General features: G+C 45.1%; 1 protein-coding gene across 1 annotated transcript in view; it reads left to right on the top strand.

Moving 5' to 3' along the window:
• LOC149334064 (solute carrier family 4 member 11-like) overlaps window positions 1-19,729 on the top strand; it is a 58,094-nt gene that overhangs the window by 29,443 nt on the left and 8,922 nt on the right. Inside the window, exons 4-9 of the mRNA XM_089556183.1 lie at window positions 1,223-1,292; window positions 3,296-3,380; window positions 9,505-9,829; window positions 12,175-12,259; window positions 13,806-13,928; window positions 15,746-15,859. Of these exons, the coding sequence (XP_089412309.1) occupies window positions 1,223-1,292; window positions 3,296-3,380; window positions 9,505-9,829; window positions 12,175-12,259; window positions 13,806-13,928; window positions 15,746-15,859 (802 nt within the window). The remainder of the gene's footprint in view (window positions 1-1,222; window positions 1,293-3,295; window positions 3,381-9,504; window positions 9,830-12,174; window positions 12,260-13,805; window positions 13,929-15,745; window positions 15,860-19,729) is intronic.

Genomic DNA, 19,729 nt, shown 5'->3' on the forward strand with positions numbered 1-19,729 from the left:
AATGCGCATGGTGACACAATACACGTCTCAGTTTTAAAGGAGAGGCTCCAAAGATCCTTTCTTGCACGCATTCATGCATTCAACGTGTGTACCAATCATTCGCCGAGTAGAGATCTGCACAGTGATAGCGGAAACATTCTTTACTTTTTATCGTGCTGGCGACGTGGTGGCACTTGCCGGTGAAGACTTAAGTAGCACTTGGTGGCACATGAAGCTTGTCTGTTTACGTCGCTTAAAATGTAAGCCATCAGCGTTGCTGGCTGCCGCGGCGAAAGTAGGTACACTACTATCCAGGGAATATCTATGCCACTCTTAAGAGGCAGTTGTTATAGTACTGTCGGAAGCCCACCAACGAGTCAGTGTTTCAGCCAGTGAATCAAGAGCAGCAACTTTTCTTTCTTTTTTAATCATAGTAAAGTCTAACGCGATTTGAATGTTATCACAATCGCTCCGTCTAAGATAGGCCAAGAAACTTTTCCTTGCGTAACGGCCGCTTAGTTCGCAACAGCATGGCGTTGCAAGAGAGGGGAGCACTCCGGCTAGCTCAACTCACGTATTCAGTACAGCCTTTTTGCGAAAGTAAACTGTGTTACAGCGGTTAATCATAAGAGGTTAACCATGCTGTGGTCACCTTCAAACCTTCAAATCTCCTTAGACTCTGAATAAAAACTGGTTATCGCGAATGGAAAATGCAGTAACGAGTGGAGGAAAGGTCATCAGAGGGAGGGAACGAAGAAACAAACGCAATACCGCGTCAAGGGGGGGGGGGGGGGGGGTCGCGAATTTTTCAACAACCTGGGGCTGATTATAGTGCACTGATAGCGCACAGCATGCGGCCGCCTTTTGGGGCCCCTTCAAGAACCTCGTGTGGACAACATCAGCATAAGGCTCTCCATAAAATATAAGGGGTTATTTGGTAAAGCCGTTTTTCTTAAAATATACCAACTTTTTTATTTGTTTCCTTTACTGTGTGGACCCTTCCTGTGTGCAGCTTTCCGTGGACTCCGTAAACTGAATGGAAGTTTTGTTTACCGCTTTGTAACAAAGCAACACGGGGTGCGCGAGAGCTACGCGCGTGGCTTTTTGAAGCCTGACAAAAACATGTGAATACCTTGTGTGCGCATTGAAATAGTAGCGCTTTTTCTATCTTTGTGACCGCGAATGATTTGGAAGCTATGGCTTATTGTCAAGCGTAAGACTTAATCTTTAATGGATTTTTCAGCTTCTAGGTATCAGTGAGCCTACCACAAGCGTCACCGAAACCAAGAAATCAATGATGATATCGGACCAAGGTGCGTACGAGCCAGTTATTAAGCTTATTTGTTAATTTCCGCGTAAGCAACCGCGCTGCCTTTGGTGCAATGGCTTTACCATGCACCAAGAGAACTGTATTTAGGTACTACGAATGTAAGTTAATTTTTTGCAGCCTCCGGACAGCGACGAACAAAACCGCTTTCTCATTCACAACTCTCAGCGCAGTGTTAAACGGTGGCCATTTATCATACATCCCAGGATTCCTTCTATAATGGAACTATCAAGAGGGGTACCTGCAAGCCTGCCCTGATTTGTAATGCCGAACCTGACCCGATGACGCACTCTGTCATCGGATAGCCTCGTCGTCTGCAGAAATTAGGCGAACGCAACAAGCCTCAGATGGAGGGTCATTTCGCCCTCAGTGATTGTCTTTGCTGCTGCTGTGGCTATACTAGAGCCGTAGTAGAGTCTATGGTTCATAGAGTACATATGAAACGGACGATCGTTCTACTTCTCCCTTCACATGGGGCATTTCCCCTCTCTTGAGCTCTGAGTCGAACTCGACAAAACCTACTCAGAAGACATATCCGGAGAGTAGTATTGGGACCTAGGGAAAATGGTCACACGAATACATATTTGTCGTCTCCGATATGCTGATGCGATACCCGTCCTAAGTCTTCACCACTCAGGTGAGCATGTAAATTGGCAAAGTGAGGTTGCAAGCAAGAAAAATACTTTCAAGGTAAGCATAGAAACATTTCTCATTATGCGAATGTCTTTAAGCTGGCACTGACGTATTGCAAGTAAAAACAGAGAGAGCATTTCTTTCGTAGAAAAGTGTCGTGCATTCTAACCTCACAAAATTATTACGAGGGAATGCCTATTACCACATTCTCAAAGCATTGCGAATCTACCGCCTGTTCCGTATTTATCTGTCCGTGTTAGAAAAAATTCTCTTGTGCAAAATACTGGACTGTATGCGCTGAAACACCGACTACAAGGTAGCTTATGATAGTCTTCGTCTTTCGATATGTAATTTAACATCTAAACTTGCCTACATTTTCAGGAATCGGCGAAAAACTGCATTCGGCTGCGGCAGAACTTTTCGTCCAGGCGAGCAAAGAAGCCAGTCTGACAGACTGCGCCATCTGGCGAGCGGTGTTAATTTCAAGGAGCAGACGACACGCACATCCCAAGAAACCGCGCGAGGTGCGCATTCCAGCCCCAAGCCGTAACGTTGCAAGCCGTGACATCGGTTGCCTCACCGCTCGCCAGATGGCGCAACCTGTCAAAGTGGCTTCTTTGCTCGCTTGGACGAAAAGTTCTGCCGCAGCTGAATGCAGTTTTTCGCCGATTCCCGAAAATGCAGGCAATTTTAGGTGTTCAATTACTTATCGAAAGACGAAGACCATCATAAGGTACCTTGTAGTCGGCGTTTTGAGCCCATATAGTTCAGTAGATTGCGCAGCGGAATTTTTCGTAACAGGGGCAGATAAATACGGAACACGCGGTATAAACAGCCCCTCTCAAGATATCCCTCAACAGGAAAATACAGCAATAACGTTCTCCAGTGCTCAGCTACGGGCGAAAACTTGGTGCTAACGATACAGCTTAAAATCAGATCTAGTTTGTGGTGTGAGTTATTGGAAGATAAATAGCGGCTGTAACCCGAGGAGGCAGAAAGAGATCCTTGCATGTGAGTGAACCAACTCGAGATGTGGATATCCTGGCGGAAACCATGGTGAGAAGTCAGCCTTGGACGTAATACTGACTGTGTAGAACACAAAGAAATCCAAACGTAACCGGAGCTGCAGAGTAAGGCGGACTACAGAAAACGGCAATTTTCTGAGGTAGAGTGCTCGTGGTTGGTGTAGGAACGTGCTACGTGCAATATCAGTTGCTAATACAAAATGCACTACGCGCAGTGCAAAACGCAGAAATTTTCATCAGGACTGGTGTGACACATTAATCTTTTATGTCGCTACCACCTGCTACGTTTTTCTACGTGCGCAACTTTACACTCATGTGACTTTTTCTCTAGCTACCATTCCGATGTGGACCCTCCAGAGCGTGTGGAGCTCTGACAGCGGTGAATTCGAGTACGACCAAAGCTGGATGTGCGTGATGTAAGTGTGAGCGAGAAAACAGTTCGTTATCTTTGTTCCTTTTTTTAACCCACGGTATTCGAGGTATGCATCGGACCCCTCTCCGCCTATCAGGTACTGAAAAAATGTGACGGAACGGCATCTAGTATGTAGGTGTTAGCAGCGCATGCGAAACAAGGACGGACAGAATAGGGAACGAAACAGAACGAAACGAAACGAACGAAACACAACGAAACAAACGACAAAGAAGGAAACACAACGAAACGAACGAAACGAAATCCTTGTTTTGTGTGCACTGCTAACACCTACAAAATGAAAAACCAACTAGGCCAAGAAAAGACGCATTTAGTATACCACCCATGTTGTCATTCCTCCCGGGCTATTTCTTCATGTTTCACTAAGGTGGAAATAACGGAAGTCTGTTTCATGTCCGAAACACATGAAAATGAGGGAAAAAAACACACTTCATTACCCACGTTTCTCCGTTGGGTATGGCCTTGATTGTGATGCGGCTAAAGTCTACTCAGCAAGACTCACTCTGGGCACTATGCCCAGAGTGAGAATTTAGTTCATCGCGCTCAGTGATGCCACAAAACCCACACTGAGACCATGTTTTTCAGTGGAGTTTTATATATTTCGTACAGTCCACTCGCATTATATACAAGGCGTTCTCGTAACTTGAGTCGCGGCTCGAACAAAAGTGGGACATCGCAGGTGACTGAAGTTAACGACGTATTGTGTGCCATCTTATCTTGCAACTGTGTTTATTTTTTGCAGAATTAGGTAATCTCTGCTTATGTGCTCATGTTTTAATATAGTCTGTATGCGCAAGCATTTGGAATAAAATAGCTGCGGGAGCTCCGACTCAGCCGGCTCTGCGTATTTTAGTAACGTACATCCTTCGGGGTCCCTATACAAGGCATTTAAGAACCCTGGTGAAATAGAAAAAAAAAAACACCTAACTGCGCCCTAGTGCAACTGCGTTTAGTACTTGTGAAACGTGTTTTAAACGACTGAAGTGCACTCGATGACATGGCGAAGTGAGCAGCCATCCTGGCTTCAGCTGGATAGAAATGGCACAATAAAAGTTACAGAGGCAGTTTTGAAGGAATGGTATTAATCGCTGCCCGTTCATTGTCCATTTCTGTGTGTGCTCACTAAAGAGAAGATTCGTTTCAACTGTACCCTTACAGCGCCTAATGAAATCGTTCTATTTCAACACTGGCGTCAAATGGCCCGTTCCCTGTGATCCGGGGCGCATATGGACCGACCGATTCAGCGAATGTCTTGGAAAATTTCCAAGCAGAACTAGCGGAATAAACAGAAAATTGTCTGGCATGCTGGTACTGGAGACCAAATTAGACAAGCTAATGAGCATGCAGGAAACTGTGTTGAACATCGAGAAGTCAGTACAGCTTGTGTCGGACACTTATGATGACATAAAAGTGAACCTACAACGACAGCACAAAGAAATAGGCGACTTGCGCCGTCGAGTGGAGGCTGTTGAGAGTGCAAGCGGTGAAAGTACTGTCCAAACACTAAAACAAGAATTAAATGAACTCGAACAGTATAGCCGCCACCAGAACATTGAAATCCATGGGCTTGAGCTGAGTGAACATGAAGACCTCATGGCTGAAATTAACCAGATTGCCCGAAAATTGGAGCTCCCTGATTTATCCGATAGCAACGTTGAACATGTGCATCGTTTGCCCCCAAAAAGGACAGAAGGCCTGTGGTGATTGTAAGGTTTTCCAACCGAGCCCTCAGGCGCAAATGGTTTGAAGCACGCAAGTGCGCCCAAGAAAAGTTGACCAACATCAGCTTCTATGAAAACTTGACAGCAATGAACAGGCGATTGCTATGGCTGTCAAAGATAAGGGCAAAGGAAAATGACTACAAATTCGTGTGGACTTCTGAGGGTAAAGTGTTTGTAAGAAAACAAGCAAAAGCAAGTGCTATCAGGATTGCAACCGAAAATGACCTGAGCAAAATTCTTTAGGTCAGTGACGACGGCTATTTTGATTTCAAAAAATCAAGATGGCGTACCACACGACAACTCCGTTCAATGATCTGGTGAAAAGTAACAAGTGTTTTCGTGAAAAGGGGCTTTCTTTTTTTCATTTAAATACACACACAGAGTCTGAGGAACAAACAAGATGACGTTAGTACATACCTCTCACAACTACAGTGTTCCTTTGATTTCTTGGCTTTTTCAGAAACATGGTTCTCAAGTGCCACTGATGTTACGAATTTTTCCGGGTACAGTCACGTTTCTGTTTATCGTGAGCAAAAACGGGGTGGAGGTGTGTCCCTATTTATCCGCGACTGTTTTCATTATGATACCATAGACGACTTTACCTGCATGTGTGACGACCTTGAAACTGTTGCCATCATGTGCAAAAACATTGCCATCGTATGCATCTACCGACCGCCCCAGGGCACGCTGTCAATTTTTTTAAACTACATTGAATCACTCATGAATTTTGTCAATTCCCGGAAGAGGCATGTAGTGATCATAGGGGACTTTAATATCGATCTTAACTCTAATAACCCTGCTAAAGTTCAACTTCTTGAAATTATGCTTCAAAATGGTTGTGAGAACGTCATTGAACAGCCTACGAGAGTCACATCGAATACAAGTACGCTGATCGATTTATGTTTCACAGATTTTTCTAAGTCTGCTAGTTGCTCCCGTGTACTTTGTTCAGGACTGAGCGATCATCTACCAATTTTTGTAGCATTACCGATCGCCACACGTACACAATACACAAATAATACTATCCGTATCATCAATGACGGCGGAAAAAAGACCTTTCATTCACTTGTTGAAAACTTGAACTGGGCGAACGTATATAAGGAACCCGATCCATCTGTATCCTACGATATTTTTATGTCCGAATTACAAAATTTTTTACGATGCTGCATTCCCCCTCACAACAATTGTTCGGCACAAGAAAGCAAGAAAAGAATGGATTACGAATGACCTTTTTAAGCGCATAAAACACAAGGATAAGCTGTTCGAACAGTTTCTGCGGACGCGTGATATTGCAAAGCTGCAAGAATTCAAGCGGTTCAGAAACAAACTTAGCTCTGACTTAAAGAAAGCCAAGTGTAGATTCTATCAACATAAGTTCGAAAAGTGCGCAGATAACCCCCGAAAAACATGGAAACAATTCAATGAACTAAACGCCACGCACGTTTCTGGTATACCATTTGAATTAGTTATAAATGGAGCCACTTATTCGGAGCAAAACTTAGTTAACCTTATCAATGATCATCTAGCTAACGCAGGTGCTGGAAACTTTTCATCTCTTTCATTGCCTCACAGCAGTCTGGAGAGATATATAGGGCAGACGCTGCTTGAAAGTGCATTTTTAACGCCCACATCTGAGGATGAGATAAACCTTATCATAAACTCGTTCGATAACCGATCGGCAGCTGGCCACGACGACATTAAAGCCGCACCTATAAAAGAAACTGCCCACTTAATCTCAAAACCGCTCGCTTACATCTGCAACCGCATACTCGCTTCGGGAATCTTTCCTGAGAAAATGAAGATAGCTCGTGTCGTCATCTATCACAAGGGAGGAAAATACAGTGACATGAACAACTATAGGCCGATTTCAGTTTTGCCTCTTTTTTCGAAAGTGATTGAACGTGTCATACACAAACGCCTCGACAACTTTTTTGTTGCAAAAAACATCATATCAACAAAGCAGTACGGGTTCCAGAAAGGAAGATCAACTGAAATGGCCCTCGTACAAATAAAAAATAAAATAATTAAAAATATTGAGGATAAGCTGTACACCGTTGGAATATTTCTGGATTTTCGTAAAGCCTTCGATTCCATCAAACATCATATTTTGCTAAGAAAACTGGAAATATGTGGAATTAAGGGCATAGCACTTCAACTCATGCGCAGTTACCTTGAGTCGCGTTTTCAGTTCGTATGCCTACATGGCTATAAATCAAACCTAAGAACTGTAAAATATGGTGTACCGCAAGGATCTATATTAAGCCCTTTGCTCTTCTTGATCTATATAAACGATATAGTTAACATTCCTCAAACTGATGACATAGTATTATATGCAGACGATACGAATGTATTCTTCTCTGGAACAAATCTTAATGAACTTGAAAACACTGCTGACACGTGGCTATTAAATCTTAGTGTATGGCTAAACTTAAATAGTCTTGAACTCAACGAGAAAAAAACTAAATTTATGCTTTTTTGTGCAAAAAAGAAACCAATAGATTACGATTTTAAGCTTCGCTACGGCTCTTGCTACCATGAACGTGTCAGCTCCCATTCCTTTCTAGGAGTTAAATTCCATCGCAACCTAGGCTGGAGCGACCACATAGACCACACCCGTGTCAAGATAGCGAGAGCTATTGGTATGCTTTCCCGGCTTCGAGATCTGGGGTACTTGTAACAAAACTGACTTAGAAAAAATATCAGCACTGCAGTCGCGTGCAGCTCGGTTACTTTTACCTGCAGGAAACAACACAAATAGTTGCTCGGCAAATACACAGTCTCGAATGATCCCTGTGAAAACCATGTATGAACTCAAAATATGTGTGTTTATTTATAACGAAATAAAAACAAATTACATTAATTTTTTTAACACATACCTAAACAGATCTACTGGTTACAGCTTGCGTCAGACTTCTGTTGTGGTAGATAGGCCTCGTACTAACTACGGAACACAATCAATTGAGCACCAACTCATGTTGATGTGTAATTCTCATCCGTTTGTAATAGATGCAGCTAAAAATAGTTCCACGCACAGGGGTTTTACACGCATCTGTTCGTCTTTCTTTTTGTCTAACGTTGTGTCCTAACAAAATGCTTACTTCTGGTTCCGTTTGATGTAACCCTGCTGAGGGGGAGTTCTATGGTGCGGTGGCCTCATAGATTGTTCATCGTAGGATGTAGTGCGGTCTGTGTGGCATATCGTGCGGTCTGTATGATATACCATACAATTCGTATGATATGTCGTGCGGATGGAGTGGTGTGTCGTGCAGATTGTGTGGTGTTCTGTGGTGGATGGTCTGTGGGGTTGTTGCGTCGTAGAGCTTTTTTTTCAGCAGGGAACGCTGTATCGGTTCGAACAACTCTAATGTATTGCATTTCTGTACCATTTTTGTATATGATTTAGTGTGTATTATTATTTTATTATCTGTATATATTTACAAGAACTGTTTATGATGCGTCTGTTTTGTAAGCGATGGCAAAGACAGCCTTTTGTTGTTGTATAATGTAATACCGCTCCTGATGCTGTACCCAGGCGAGGACAAGACCCAGTCAGGAGGTTTAGCACCTCCTTTTGTCTTGCCTCGTAGGCAATACCTGTATGTTGCCCGAAGGAGAAATAAAAAAAAAGTAACACCACAGAGTACGCTGCAAAAGAACTGCACTTCAGTTTCATTTTGTGGTTCTTTGTCAGCCGCATGTGAGAGTCTTCTTGAAATTCACTCAAAAGCTATCAATAATTATTGAACGCGGCGAGCACTGCGTGCAACATTGCGTGCTCGTCTTGCAGTGACACTGCTAAGCAAACGCGATGTTCTCGTGATTGCTCGTCATGTACATTTGACTTTGGAGGTGTAAGCGACAGATTCGTTACAAAATCACGAAAACCCGCCTGATTTTAGCCTGGTAAAAGATAACAGCTCCTCCCAGTTCGGGCTATCGACAGATACCTCGCTGTAACTTTCGTTTCGCTATTGCAAAAGGCATTCGCTGCCTTCTGAGCCTTATGGAAGGTACCGGGCATGTTCGAAAAGATTTCTGCCGCGATCAGGTGAATCGAGGTTTCTTTCCACAAATTTTGTTTCCACCGAGCTTCGTTTACACAAAGCTCAGTTCCAGACAAAGCTTCGTTACATTAATTGACGACTCAAAAATGTCAACAGCATAGCCATAGTTGAGGTTAGCTTAAAAACCAAGAGAAATAGCTAATCACATGAGACACGTAGCCTACTCTAGTTTTAACTAGTTACTTTACGGCAAAACTGTCGCTATGTAAGCCTGTTGCCATTTGAATTTTGAAGCCAGCATCAATACCACATGATAACAGTGCTTTCTGACACATTGCGTTGCAAAGAAGAAATAATGAGGCAAGGTGCTGGCGACGCCACGCAGGGGCTCCATGCCGACGCTCCGGAGGAAGCGTGTGGCCATCGCGAGGCTTAAGCACCCGACCAACATGGGTCAGGCATTTGGAGATGTGCGATTCCTGGTGTTGGTGCTGACTCCAAGCAAGGAGAAGGGTACCAAGAACGCTCTAGAGACTGGTCGGACTTTCGCCACACTTTTCGTCGACTCAGAGTTCCGTCGGAGGCTCTGGGAGGCCCGCACACTCGCCCAGTTCGCCAACGAGATTGGCGAGCACGCTCACAACCTGGCCGGCGTGTGTAGAAGCGTGCAGGCGACGAATGCTTGCTCGCAGAAGGACCCACATGAAAGCGTAAGTTGCTTTGAAGATATTCATTTAACGAAGCCTTCATACATTTTTTACGGAAGGTGGTCGGAAGGCGCCCCGATAGCCCCATAGAGCACGAAATAAATATGCCTAAAGGAAAAGCTCTTTCTTGACAAAACTTCAGTCAAAGAGTTATTCGAATTGAAATGTAAAGAATTCAACAAAATTTTTCATTTTCGCGCCTATCAGCTGCGTACACATATGTGGAACTTGCACCTCAAAGATCCTGGATGTACCAAACTACGGCAACATTTGTTTTTTCTTTTCTAACTCAGTGTTAGAGATTGATAAATATATGCTTGTCACAGAATGTTCTGCAAAGGATAATTCTTTCCTGCGTTACTTGTGAAAGAGATGAAATGTTGTTTTTTTTGCGATTATACAGGAAGTGTTTTCACGTTTCCTGCCCCGGCGCTTTGACAACAAGGTGCAAACTTTTAGATACCGTCTGGCCAGAGCTTGCTCCTCTTCCAGTCGTCACCTATTTTTTCATCTTTGTTAAAACCATGCAGGCAATTCGACTTCATCGTGCTGCCGTTTAGAATTCCAACCCATTACATCTTGAGAAAATTACCACCAGAGCCTTTTGCGGTTTTCAGAAGCAACTGTTCAGAGCACAAATTATCCAAGTTCCTCCTTTCTGAAGGACCATTTCGAACAGCTACAGTTAATAACGGCATTTAGTATAGTGCTTACGCAAAAAAACGTCACGTCCGGCAAAGAAACGACGAACGGAGATTCTGGGAATCGAGGCGCGACGTCCACATTTGAGGCCGAAAAACTTTTTAAGTCCACCAACTCACTTTTTCTTTACCTATGACACCAAATACTTGATGGTCATTTGCACAATATTTTATGTACTGATTTCGCCCTTTAAATTGCATAATGAAGGACACTTGTAACGAGAGCGCTTGAAAATGAAAGCCACATTTTTGCCCACCAGTAAATGTGAACATGCCTGCTTTCACTTTATTCCACTACAGAGGTCGTAGTTCACCCCATGTTCAACACTTGCCCTTTTTTAAGCACCGCCAATTTTTCCATCAAAAAATTTGTTACCGCTGGTTCTGCTGGATAAATTTTGATTCCACAGCAGCTGCGAAGGCGGCTTCGGTGTTAGCACAACTTATGGTAGCTGCAGCGATGGACAATGAGATTTACAATAGCTGCCACGGCCGCTCTGGCATCGCGCGTCAGCCTCGTCAGTTAGCAGCGTGCATAGTAGTGACTCAAAGGCGAAATCTATTTTGTACTATAGAGCAGACTGATAGTGCCACGTATAAAAAATTGACTGCCAGAATGAGTACGCGAAATCTCATTGCACTTGAATTTACAACGGTGAATGTTTTCATGATGTCTATGAGCTGCACAATTCGTGCCGCCTTAAGACTGTACAAACCAGATAACCCTGTTCGACGTTGCGCGTTTTGTAGTGTTCTGGGAATGGCGCTCTCTTCTGTTTCTTACATCGCTGTATATTATTCATTGTGGGCGTTTTCACGACCCTCGGTGTAGTTTGTTTTCGACGCTAGCGAAAGTAGAATGGTACTCTGTACATATAACATGTTCGGTTCTATGATCAGGTGTTTCTCATCACTAACTTTCAAACAACCTCATTAGGGACGATGTTTACATATGTGGACGTGACCTAAACCTAATTATGTTCTTGTATACAAGCTCAACTGAAAAAAAAAGACGGACATAGTTTGCATACGCATTACACCTTTATTCTAATGCGTGGTCATCGAAAGCCCAACTACGGCCAATGAAACGTGTGATCGCACATTGACAGTTAAGGAAAGCAATTAGCGGTACTGAAAAGATTCCAAGACCATTTAGCGGTTCCTCAATGTGCTAGATGCTGTCAAATAAATTTGGAATTGTTTACTCAATTCATTAACCAGGAAGAAGAAAAACCTCAGAAGTATGAAATAAAGTCAGAATTTAGAACCTTGCTAAAGAGAAAGGCGCCCTGTTGGTGAGGGATACTGTAATTAGTTTCAATCCAAGCTTCACCAAATCATCGAAATGGAAACGCGGCGTGGTGCGACATTATTTACCGATATAAGTATTATTGTATTTGTTGTACTAGGCGCACCTTAGTAGCCATCAGAAAGTTCATAGTGCTTATTTGAAAGGGCGAAAGCCTCCAAGGGAAGTATATAACAATTTTGATGAAACCTTTTCATGGATGTAGCCTAGGCCGAGACCCTCCTCCCAATCAAATTTCCTCCGTGACTTGCACTGTACAAGCTCTAGGCAAGTTACTTTGAAAAGCTGAGCTCTTAGTTCTCGACAAAACACTTTCCATATGCCTATGCGTGTTTCAGAGAAGTCCCAAGTGCACTATCGGACAAGGCTTACGCGATGATATCCGGCGTCGCCTGCCCTACTACATCAGTGACTACATCGATGGTAAGAGTTTATAGTTCATATTCTGCGTGTTGCGACCCACGCTCATGAAACGGAAAGCCGAAGTGATCCCTTGCAACTTAGTCTTCTTTAATGAGCAAATTTGAAGTAGCACCATGAGAACTCCGCGTACATCCTTTCTCAAAAGCTTACAGCCGGAGGCGCGTGTTTCTTAACCGTGTAGTCGGGCTAATGTAGCATTCGGCAAGTCCAACCTTTTGGAGGGGCCAGGACGAAAAATCTTATCTACAGGAGACTGATCTCTACGGGTGGATTACAAGCGACACGATGTGGTTCACAAGCCAACATCCAGGGCACAAAAGTTGAGCTGAGCTCAGTTGTATGCTACAGGTGGAATTAGCCTTGCTTATCTACCGGCAATTCAGAGCACAAAACTCTTCACAAAGAGTACACATCAGTGCGAAAACCCATGCACTTAGCCGGCTCATGGACATTATCACTTGGAATTGCCGTTAGAGCGCTCTCTCAAAAGCATACTTCCTTTCCTGCTAAGCCTCCTCGTTCGAGAAATATGCCTATAAGTAACTACACAAATCACGAACTTACATCATTTCTCTGAAATGTGCTGTTCCCATAACTTTGTCTGTTTTCCGTATAGCTGATATGGAAACCATATTTAACTTTTAAATAAGCAGCCTATGCGGTCGACGAGGATTACACAAACAGAAACGTCGAAATTTACACAATTCTTCATATGACATCAAATCATCCTATGTAAACCATGAGGAAACGCTGTGCAAATCATAAGGCAGCCACGCGAAAGACATGCGGAAACATAAATTTCCACATATTGGTTCGTACCATAACGACTCCATGTTCCTATAATTCAACACTAAGGTTAACCATATCAAAAAGGTTAAGGCGCTATGTGCAATTAAAAATATGTATTTCCTGAAGTAATTGAGCGCATTGTCAAGGAAAGCCCGCAAGAAGATACCCTTGCTTATATGTTTTCCAACAATTAGAAGTTAAGTAGGGCATTTTACTGCGCGAAAACGAATGCTTGTCTTGTGTCTGTCCTGATGTCCCAGTGGCTTAGGCCCTCAGCTATAATATGAACCCGAACCCAGACTCGGCAGCTCTATTCCGAAGGAGACAAAATGCGATAGGACCCGTGTACCATGTGATGTCGGTGCGTGTTCAAAAATCTCGGGTGGTTGAAATTTGTGCGGAGGCCTCCACTACGACGTCCTTTAAATACCTGTGTGTCGCTGTAGTTCTCCTGGGGTTTATTGTGCATATGCAGCTAATGCCAATTACGTGGTGAGAAATACCTATTTATTGCAGCGAAAAAAACTGTTCATAACTGAATTTTGTCAAAATATTTCACGTCTTTATTGACCTAAAGACGCATGAAAAACCTGCAATTGCTTTATCTCCTAAGCGTAATATGAGATAGAACAGAATTCTCTATTGTGAAATAAAAGAGAATCCCATTCTTTTTTGAATCGCTTGAAGACGTTGAACCCCAACCACTGCCCCATACATTGCCAATTCCTGACTTGTTATCTTGCTGCTGTTCTTAAAGGTGTTGTGGGACCGAGGACACTGTACAAGACAATTTCCACCACCTTCTTTTTGTACTTCGGCTGCCTGCTGCCAACAATAGCGTTCGGGGCCCTCAACGACACAAACACACGCGGCAGAATTGGTGAGCTGGTTTTATAAGGCTCCAGAATTGCCCCTTATCGATTTTATGAATTCTTCAACTATTTTACTCGTCAGTTTTTTTCTCGCCTGGCAGATCACTGCATAGAACTCACGGCTTACAGAATGAAGCTGCCAAGACTTTCCGGACTCTATCGAGGCCTTAAAATGAAACTAAAGCCTTTAGTACCTCTCCACCTTCTCATTTATTCCAAAAAGCTTAAAGGGATCATTTATAGTTTAATAGACAAAGGACTCAGACCGCATGACTTCACAGGGCGCATTCCTGCTGGCAGGCACAGGGACACGAGGCAGCAGATACTAATTCCGCATTTAAAATCTCGAAGCCATTACGGCATTCAACATTCTGTAACAGTCTTTATTGTGTCCAAGCTGTGCTTATGTATTACGCTTTTTTTTCTGCTTTGTAAACCGGGCGTAAAGGTTGCTGCTGTAGACAACATATCTGGGCCCTGTGTAGTAAGCTTTTCGCCCAAGTACCGACTCGAAAATAGTGTATTCGCCTGGAAATATGAAAGTGAATTGAAATACCAAAATAAGTAAACCCGTATAGCCTACATATTACATCTCTCGCTGTAAATTTTGTAAAGAGCCATTTTACTTCGCTCTTCAGCTTCTTGGCATTCGAAGTCGTGCGCCAGTCCTGCATAGAGGCACTTGTCCTGCAGTGAATGAAGCTGCAGCTTTTGATGACCATGAAAATCCACAGCTTGCGGGACTTAGTTCCTCCTTTTGATTACGCCCGTATTTAAGAACATTAAAGGTAGCTTTAACTTCGAAAAATTAGCGCAGCCGGCCGTCTACACGAAAAGAGTGTCCCAAGAAAACTGGCTAAATGGTTCAAGTGACGTCGCTGACGTTGAACCTCTGATGGGTCGTGGTCAGAGTATGTGTCATCATTCTCAAAAAGTGAAGTAGAACATGATCGTTTGTTCAGTGTGTATTATCGACCCCAAATCAGCAAACATTATCTCAAACAAAACACTTCCTCGGGACTTATGCTACAAAAACCTTTTTAGGCAATCAAGTGGTAAGACCCGTTGGCTTGAGAAGGCAGGTGCATATACAGTGATCTTTATGCGAGTACGTCTTAGCCTGCGATTAGAACGCCTTTCTTGACTGGCAAGAACTGACGTACGGAAGGCTCTTCTTAATATCGATGATGCCATGCGATCAGAATATTCTTGACGTTTTTCGTAGCTTCCGTTTCAGCAGCTGAAGTTATCTCACTACGTAGACGCTGGAGTATATGTGCGTAAAGAGTTTAAAACAATGTAACATGGCTGCGATGCGAAATCGATCAGCAGTCGGTTTCAACGAATCTTGCTTTTCCCGATCACTTTCTACTCTACTACCGTATACTTCATGCCATTAAAATCTTATTATTTTACAGATGGCTTTGATCGATAGTGAGATCGGCGCGGCTTTTAAAGACAGCCGCTATCTGCCAACAGTGTGGTGTAGTCCCTCGTGACGCGTCAGTTACGTGGCGCAGATACGGTTTTTCAGGCAGCCCTGATCGATCAGACGTCATATGCGCGGTCTTACTCAATTCTTGTTCAGTTGCGCACAATAATTTTGTTTAAAATCTGTCTGGCCTGCCTCGTCTGTCAGGCAAATTGAAGGACCCAGTTATCTTAATGTATTTACAGGCTCCGTTACAGAAATTGTTCTCTCCTCATTTAGTAACGCAATTTTTAACTGCCAATCATGCTTGTTTAAAAACATATGTTAAAGTACAATCAAACAAACAGAAAATCACGTATACACTGGTCACTGTGCCTATTTTCAATATTTCAGATGTCAAGAAATGCATGATCAGCCAAACTATTGGCGGTCTCGGCTTCGCTCTCCTCAGTGGCCAGCCACTCGTCATTCTTATGACCACGGCTCCGCTCAGCCTGTACATAAAAGGTGAGCGCGAAAATCTATTCCCTGGTTATTTACACTGAATTTGTTGCGTACTCTGCGTGTGAAGAATTTATGAGGGACCCATAAGGTGGAACAACATGCAAAACAACATCATAAAAATCTGTCGAGCTCTTCCTAAAATCGGGAGTCGAGCACATTCATGTTGTAGTGAAACTTTTGCACTTAGACACTGCGCAAGGAGACAAAGAACAATTATCAGACCACGAGCGTTATCTGATCACTTTATTCGTGTTTGGTCTTGTAGCTGCGTGTCTCAAGGTACTGTATGCCATTAGCGCACACGGCCAACGTGCAAATAGCTGATGAACATGTTGAGCCCTCAACAGGCTAGCTACGGCCATGAATGGGGCAAAAATGCGTGTAACATTTGTGTTGCAGAGAAAGTTGTCTAGTGTTTGCAGGGATAAAAAACCCACCGCCTGTGCATATCACTGAGCATTGCTCCGCTCCGTAAATGGGGCAATTACCACAGTGATTACTCGAATTATCGCTTTGTTTCTTCTTATCATTACTAGTTTATATGTCTACGCTATTTATTTCACCGCCAACACCTGGCTTAGTGCCCAACATTCTAGTGCTCCAATTTGCCAACATATTCTGTTCCTATAACGAGGCATCACATTGGGACAGAGGCTTTCACTCACCTTGAGCTTTATTCTTGGACGATTGACGGTCGAATTAACGTCCTACTGATGGGCCACTCATCCAAACATATAAACACATAAATATTGCTACGGGTCGACGCAGAGACGATGAGGCAGACGAAGTGAGAGGGCGCTTGGCGCGTGCTCGGGCTCTGAATCCTGCGCGGTGGCTTGTGTCTTGGCGTCCGGTGCGCCCTGTGCTTGTGTTGTGTTCAGTGTGACTGCACCAGTGTTCTGCGGGGTGTGAACGTCTCCTGTCACGTAACATCTTGGTGGAGGTGAGGACTTTCCCCTTCCTCTCGTTCTGGCCTATTCCATCACGGAGCTTCGCAGCGGTCGCTACACCGGGACCGCTACAATGACGGAGCCCGGTGACTCGCCAAGTCCCACTGCCACTACATTCATGGTCATGGCTCATCCCCGTGACCCCGACATCTTCTCCGGTGCCTCAACTGAAAACGTCGACAGATGGATCTTGATGTATGAACGCGTCAGCGCCCATAACAGGTGGGACCCCACCGTCATGCTGGCCAACGTCATTTTCTATTTGTCTGGCACAGCGAGGCAATGGTACGAAACCCATGAAGACGAATTAACGAGTTGGGACACCTTTAAAGAAAAGCTTCGCGCTCTCTTCGGACCTCCGGATTCTTCGAAGCTCGCAGCCCAAAAACATCTCGACTCGCGTGCTCAGTCCACCTCTGAAAGTTACATCACGTATATTCAAGACGTCCTTGCCTTATGTCACCAGGTTGACAACTCCATGTCGGAATCGAAAAAGGTGGGCCACATCCTAAAAGGGATCGCGGACGACGCTTTTCATTTACTTCTCTGCAAAGGCAGTGATACCGTGGATGCCCTTATTAAGGAGTGCCGTCTCTTCGAGCAAGTAAAGAGCCGGCGCATTTTTCCACAATTTCAAAGACTTCCCCATACGGCCGCCACATCTTCGTGTGTTTTGCAGCAGCCGCCAACTAGCCCACCTCCCACTTCGCCTCTCAACATCAACGACACAGTCACCCGGATCGTTCGCCGCGAAATGGAGGCCTGTGCACCTGCGGCCCTCCAACCTACCATCCCCAGTCACCCCTTGCCCGATGTGTCCCTTATTCAAGCCGTCGTACGAGAGGAACTCGCAAATTTGAATCTCTCACCTGCCATCTGTTCCATCGGGAACTCTAGCGTCCGGCCACCAACCAGGAATGCTTACCGTCCCAGGGCTCCGAACTTTCGTCGCTACCGAAATCCAGCAGAGTGGCGCACGCCTGATGATCGCCCCATATGTTTCAACTGTTCCTGTGTCGGTCACATTTCCCGGCACTGCCGCAATAGATGGTTTCCGACTCCTCGCACCGAGCTCTCCTACGACAACCGTTCAGATATTCCCCGCCGTTTTCCGCCCCGACCACCTCATGACCAATCAGATTCGGCCAACGATCTCAACAGCTCCCGACCCCGTCGTTCTTCCCGCTCTCCATCTCCACGAGGTCGTCGCTTCCGATCCCCGCAGTCCCTTCGATCATCGGCTGCAGCCTCATACGACCGCTCTGACTTGGAAAACTAGCTGATGCAGCTCCCGGAGGTGACGCTGCATCCACGACCAGGCCCACAAATCCTCTACAGACCTCCCACTTGAACCAACTAGACGTTTGTGTTGATGGTGTTCCCGTGCGTGCGCTTGTCGACACTGGAGCGCATATCTCTGTCATGAGTGCACAACTTCGTCGTCGTTTACGTAAAGTTCTCACGCCAGCTCGGTCTCGAGTGCGTGTCGCGGACGGCGGAACAGTTAGTGTTGACGGACTCTGCACTGCACGCGTTAGTGTTGCTGGCCATGACCTTCCGGTGCAGTTCAATGTTTTGACCCCTTGTTCTCATGACCTCATCCTCGGCCTCGATTTCCTATCAGAACACTCCGCCCTGATAGACTGCTCGCACGGCATCCTCCACCTCGATCTCCCAGCCATCGATCCTGAACCCTTGCCTTCTCCCAGACTGTATTCGCCCGACCAAGTTTCTCTGCCCTCCCTAGCCGCCTTATTCGTTACCCTACGTCCTACCTCATCAGTCGCCGATGGTGACTACTTAGTCGCCCCTATTTCAGATGTCTTGCTGCACCGCAACGTTGCACTGCCCCATACTGTCGCTACAATCAGGGGAAACAGTGTGTCACTTCCGTTAATCAATTTCAGCTATTCAGCCCAAGTCCTTCCACCTGGCATATGCGTGGCAACGTTCTCACCTATTGGCTCCTGCCAAGTTGCCCCATTGGACACTACCCATGCATCAGCTCCTGCAGCCCCTGCTCACGATCCTACTTCGACTGACGCGATCACGGCAATGATGCCCACCGATTTGCTCCCTGCCCAATCTTGTCAGCTGCGTGCGCTTCTCGAGTCCTATTCCGACATCTTCGACCTCCATAACAGCGCCCTCGGCCAAGCTCTTACCGTTACGCACCGCATCGACACCGGCGATGCTCCTCCTATCCGCCGCCGACCATACCGGGTCTCCCATGCAGAACGACAGGTCATCCAGGCGGAAGTGGCAAAAATGCTGGAGAAGAACATCATTGAGCCCTCTCACAGTCCTTGGGCTTCACCCGTCGTCTTGGTCAAGAAGAAAGATGGCTCGTGGCGCTTTTGTGTGGATTACCGTCACTTGAATAAGATCACTAAAAAAGATGTCTATCCGCTTCCTCGAATTGACGATGCCTTAGACTGCCTCTACGGAGCCAAATTCTTCTCCTCCATAGACCTCCGATCTGGCTATTGGCAAATTGCTGTGGATGACCAGGACCGGGAGAAGACTGCGTTTGTTACTCCTGATGGCTTATATCAGTTTAAGGTTATGCCTTTCGGCTTATGTAACGCCCCAGCCACTTTCGAGCGCATGATGGACTCCTTGCTGCAAGGATTTAAGTGGTCCACTTGCCTGTGCTATTTAGACGATGTAATTGTGTTTTCGCCCTCGTTTTCGTCCCACATGGGCCACCTTTCACAAGTTCTTTCCCTCTTTCGCCATGCCGGGCTGCAGCTCAACTCTTCAAAATGCCGTTTCGCGCGTCGCCAGCTCAATATATTAGGCCATGTCGTCGATGCTACGGGGGTTCGTCCCGATCCAGACAAGATCCGAGCAGTAAAAGATTTCCCAGTACCCCGTTCGAGCAATGACGTCCGAAGTTTTTTGGGCCTTTGTTCTTACTTTC

The sequence above is a fragment of the Amblyomma mixtum genome, chromosome 8, assembly GCF_055824585.1.
Source record: "Amblyomma mixtum isolate Tamu chromosome 8, ASM5582458v1, whole genome shotgun sequence".
NCBI lineage: Eukaryota > Metazoa > Arthropoda > Arachnida > Ixodida > Ixodidae > Amblyomma > Amblyomma mixtum.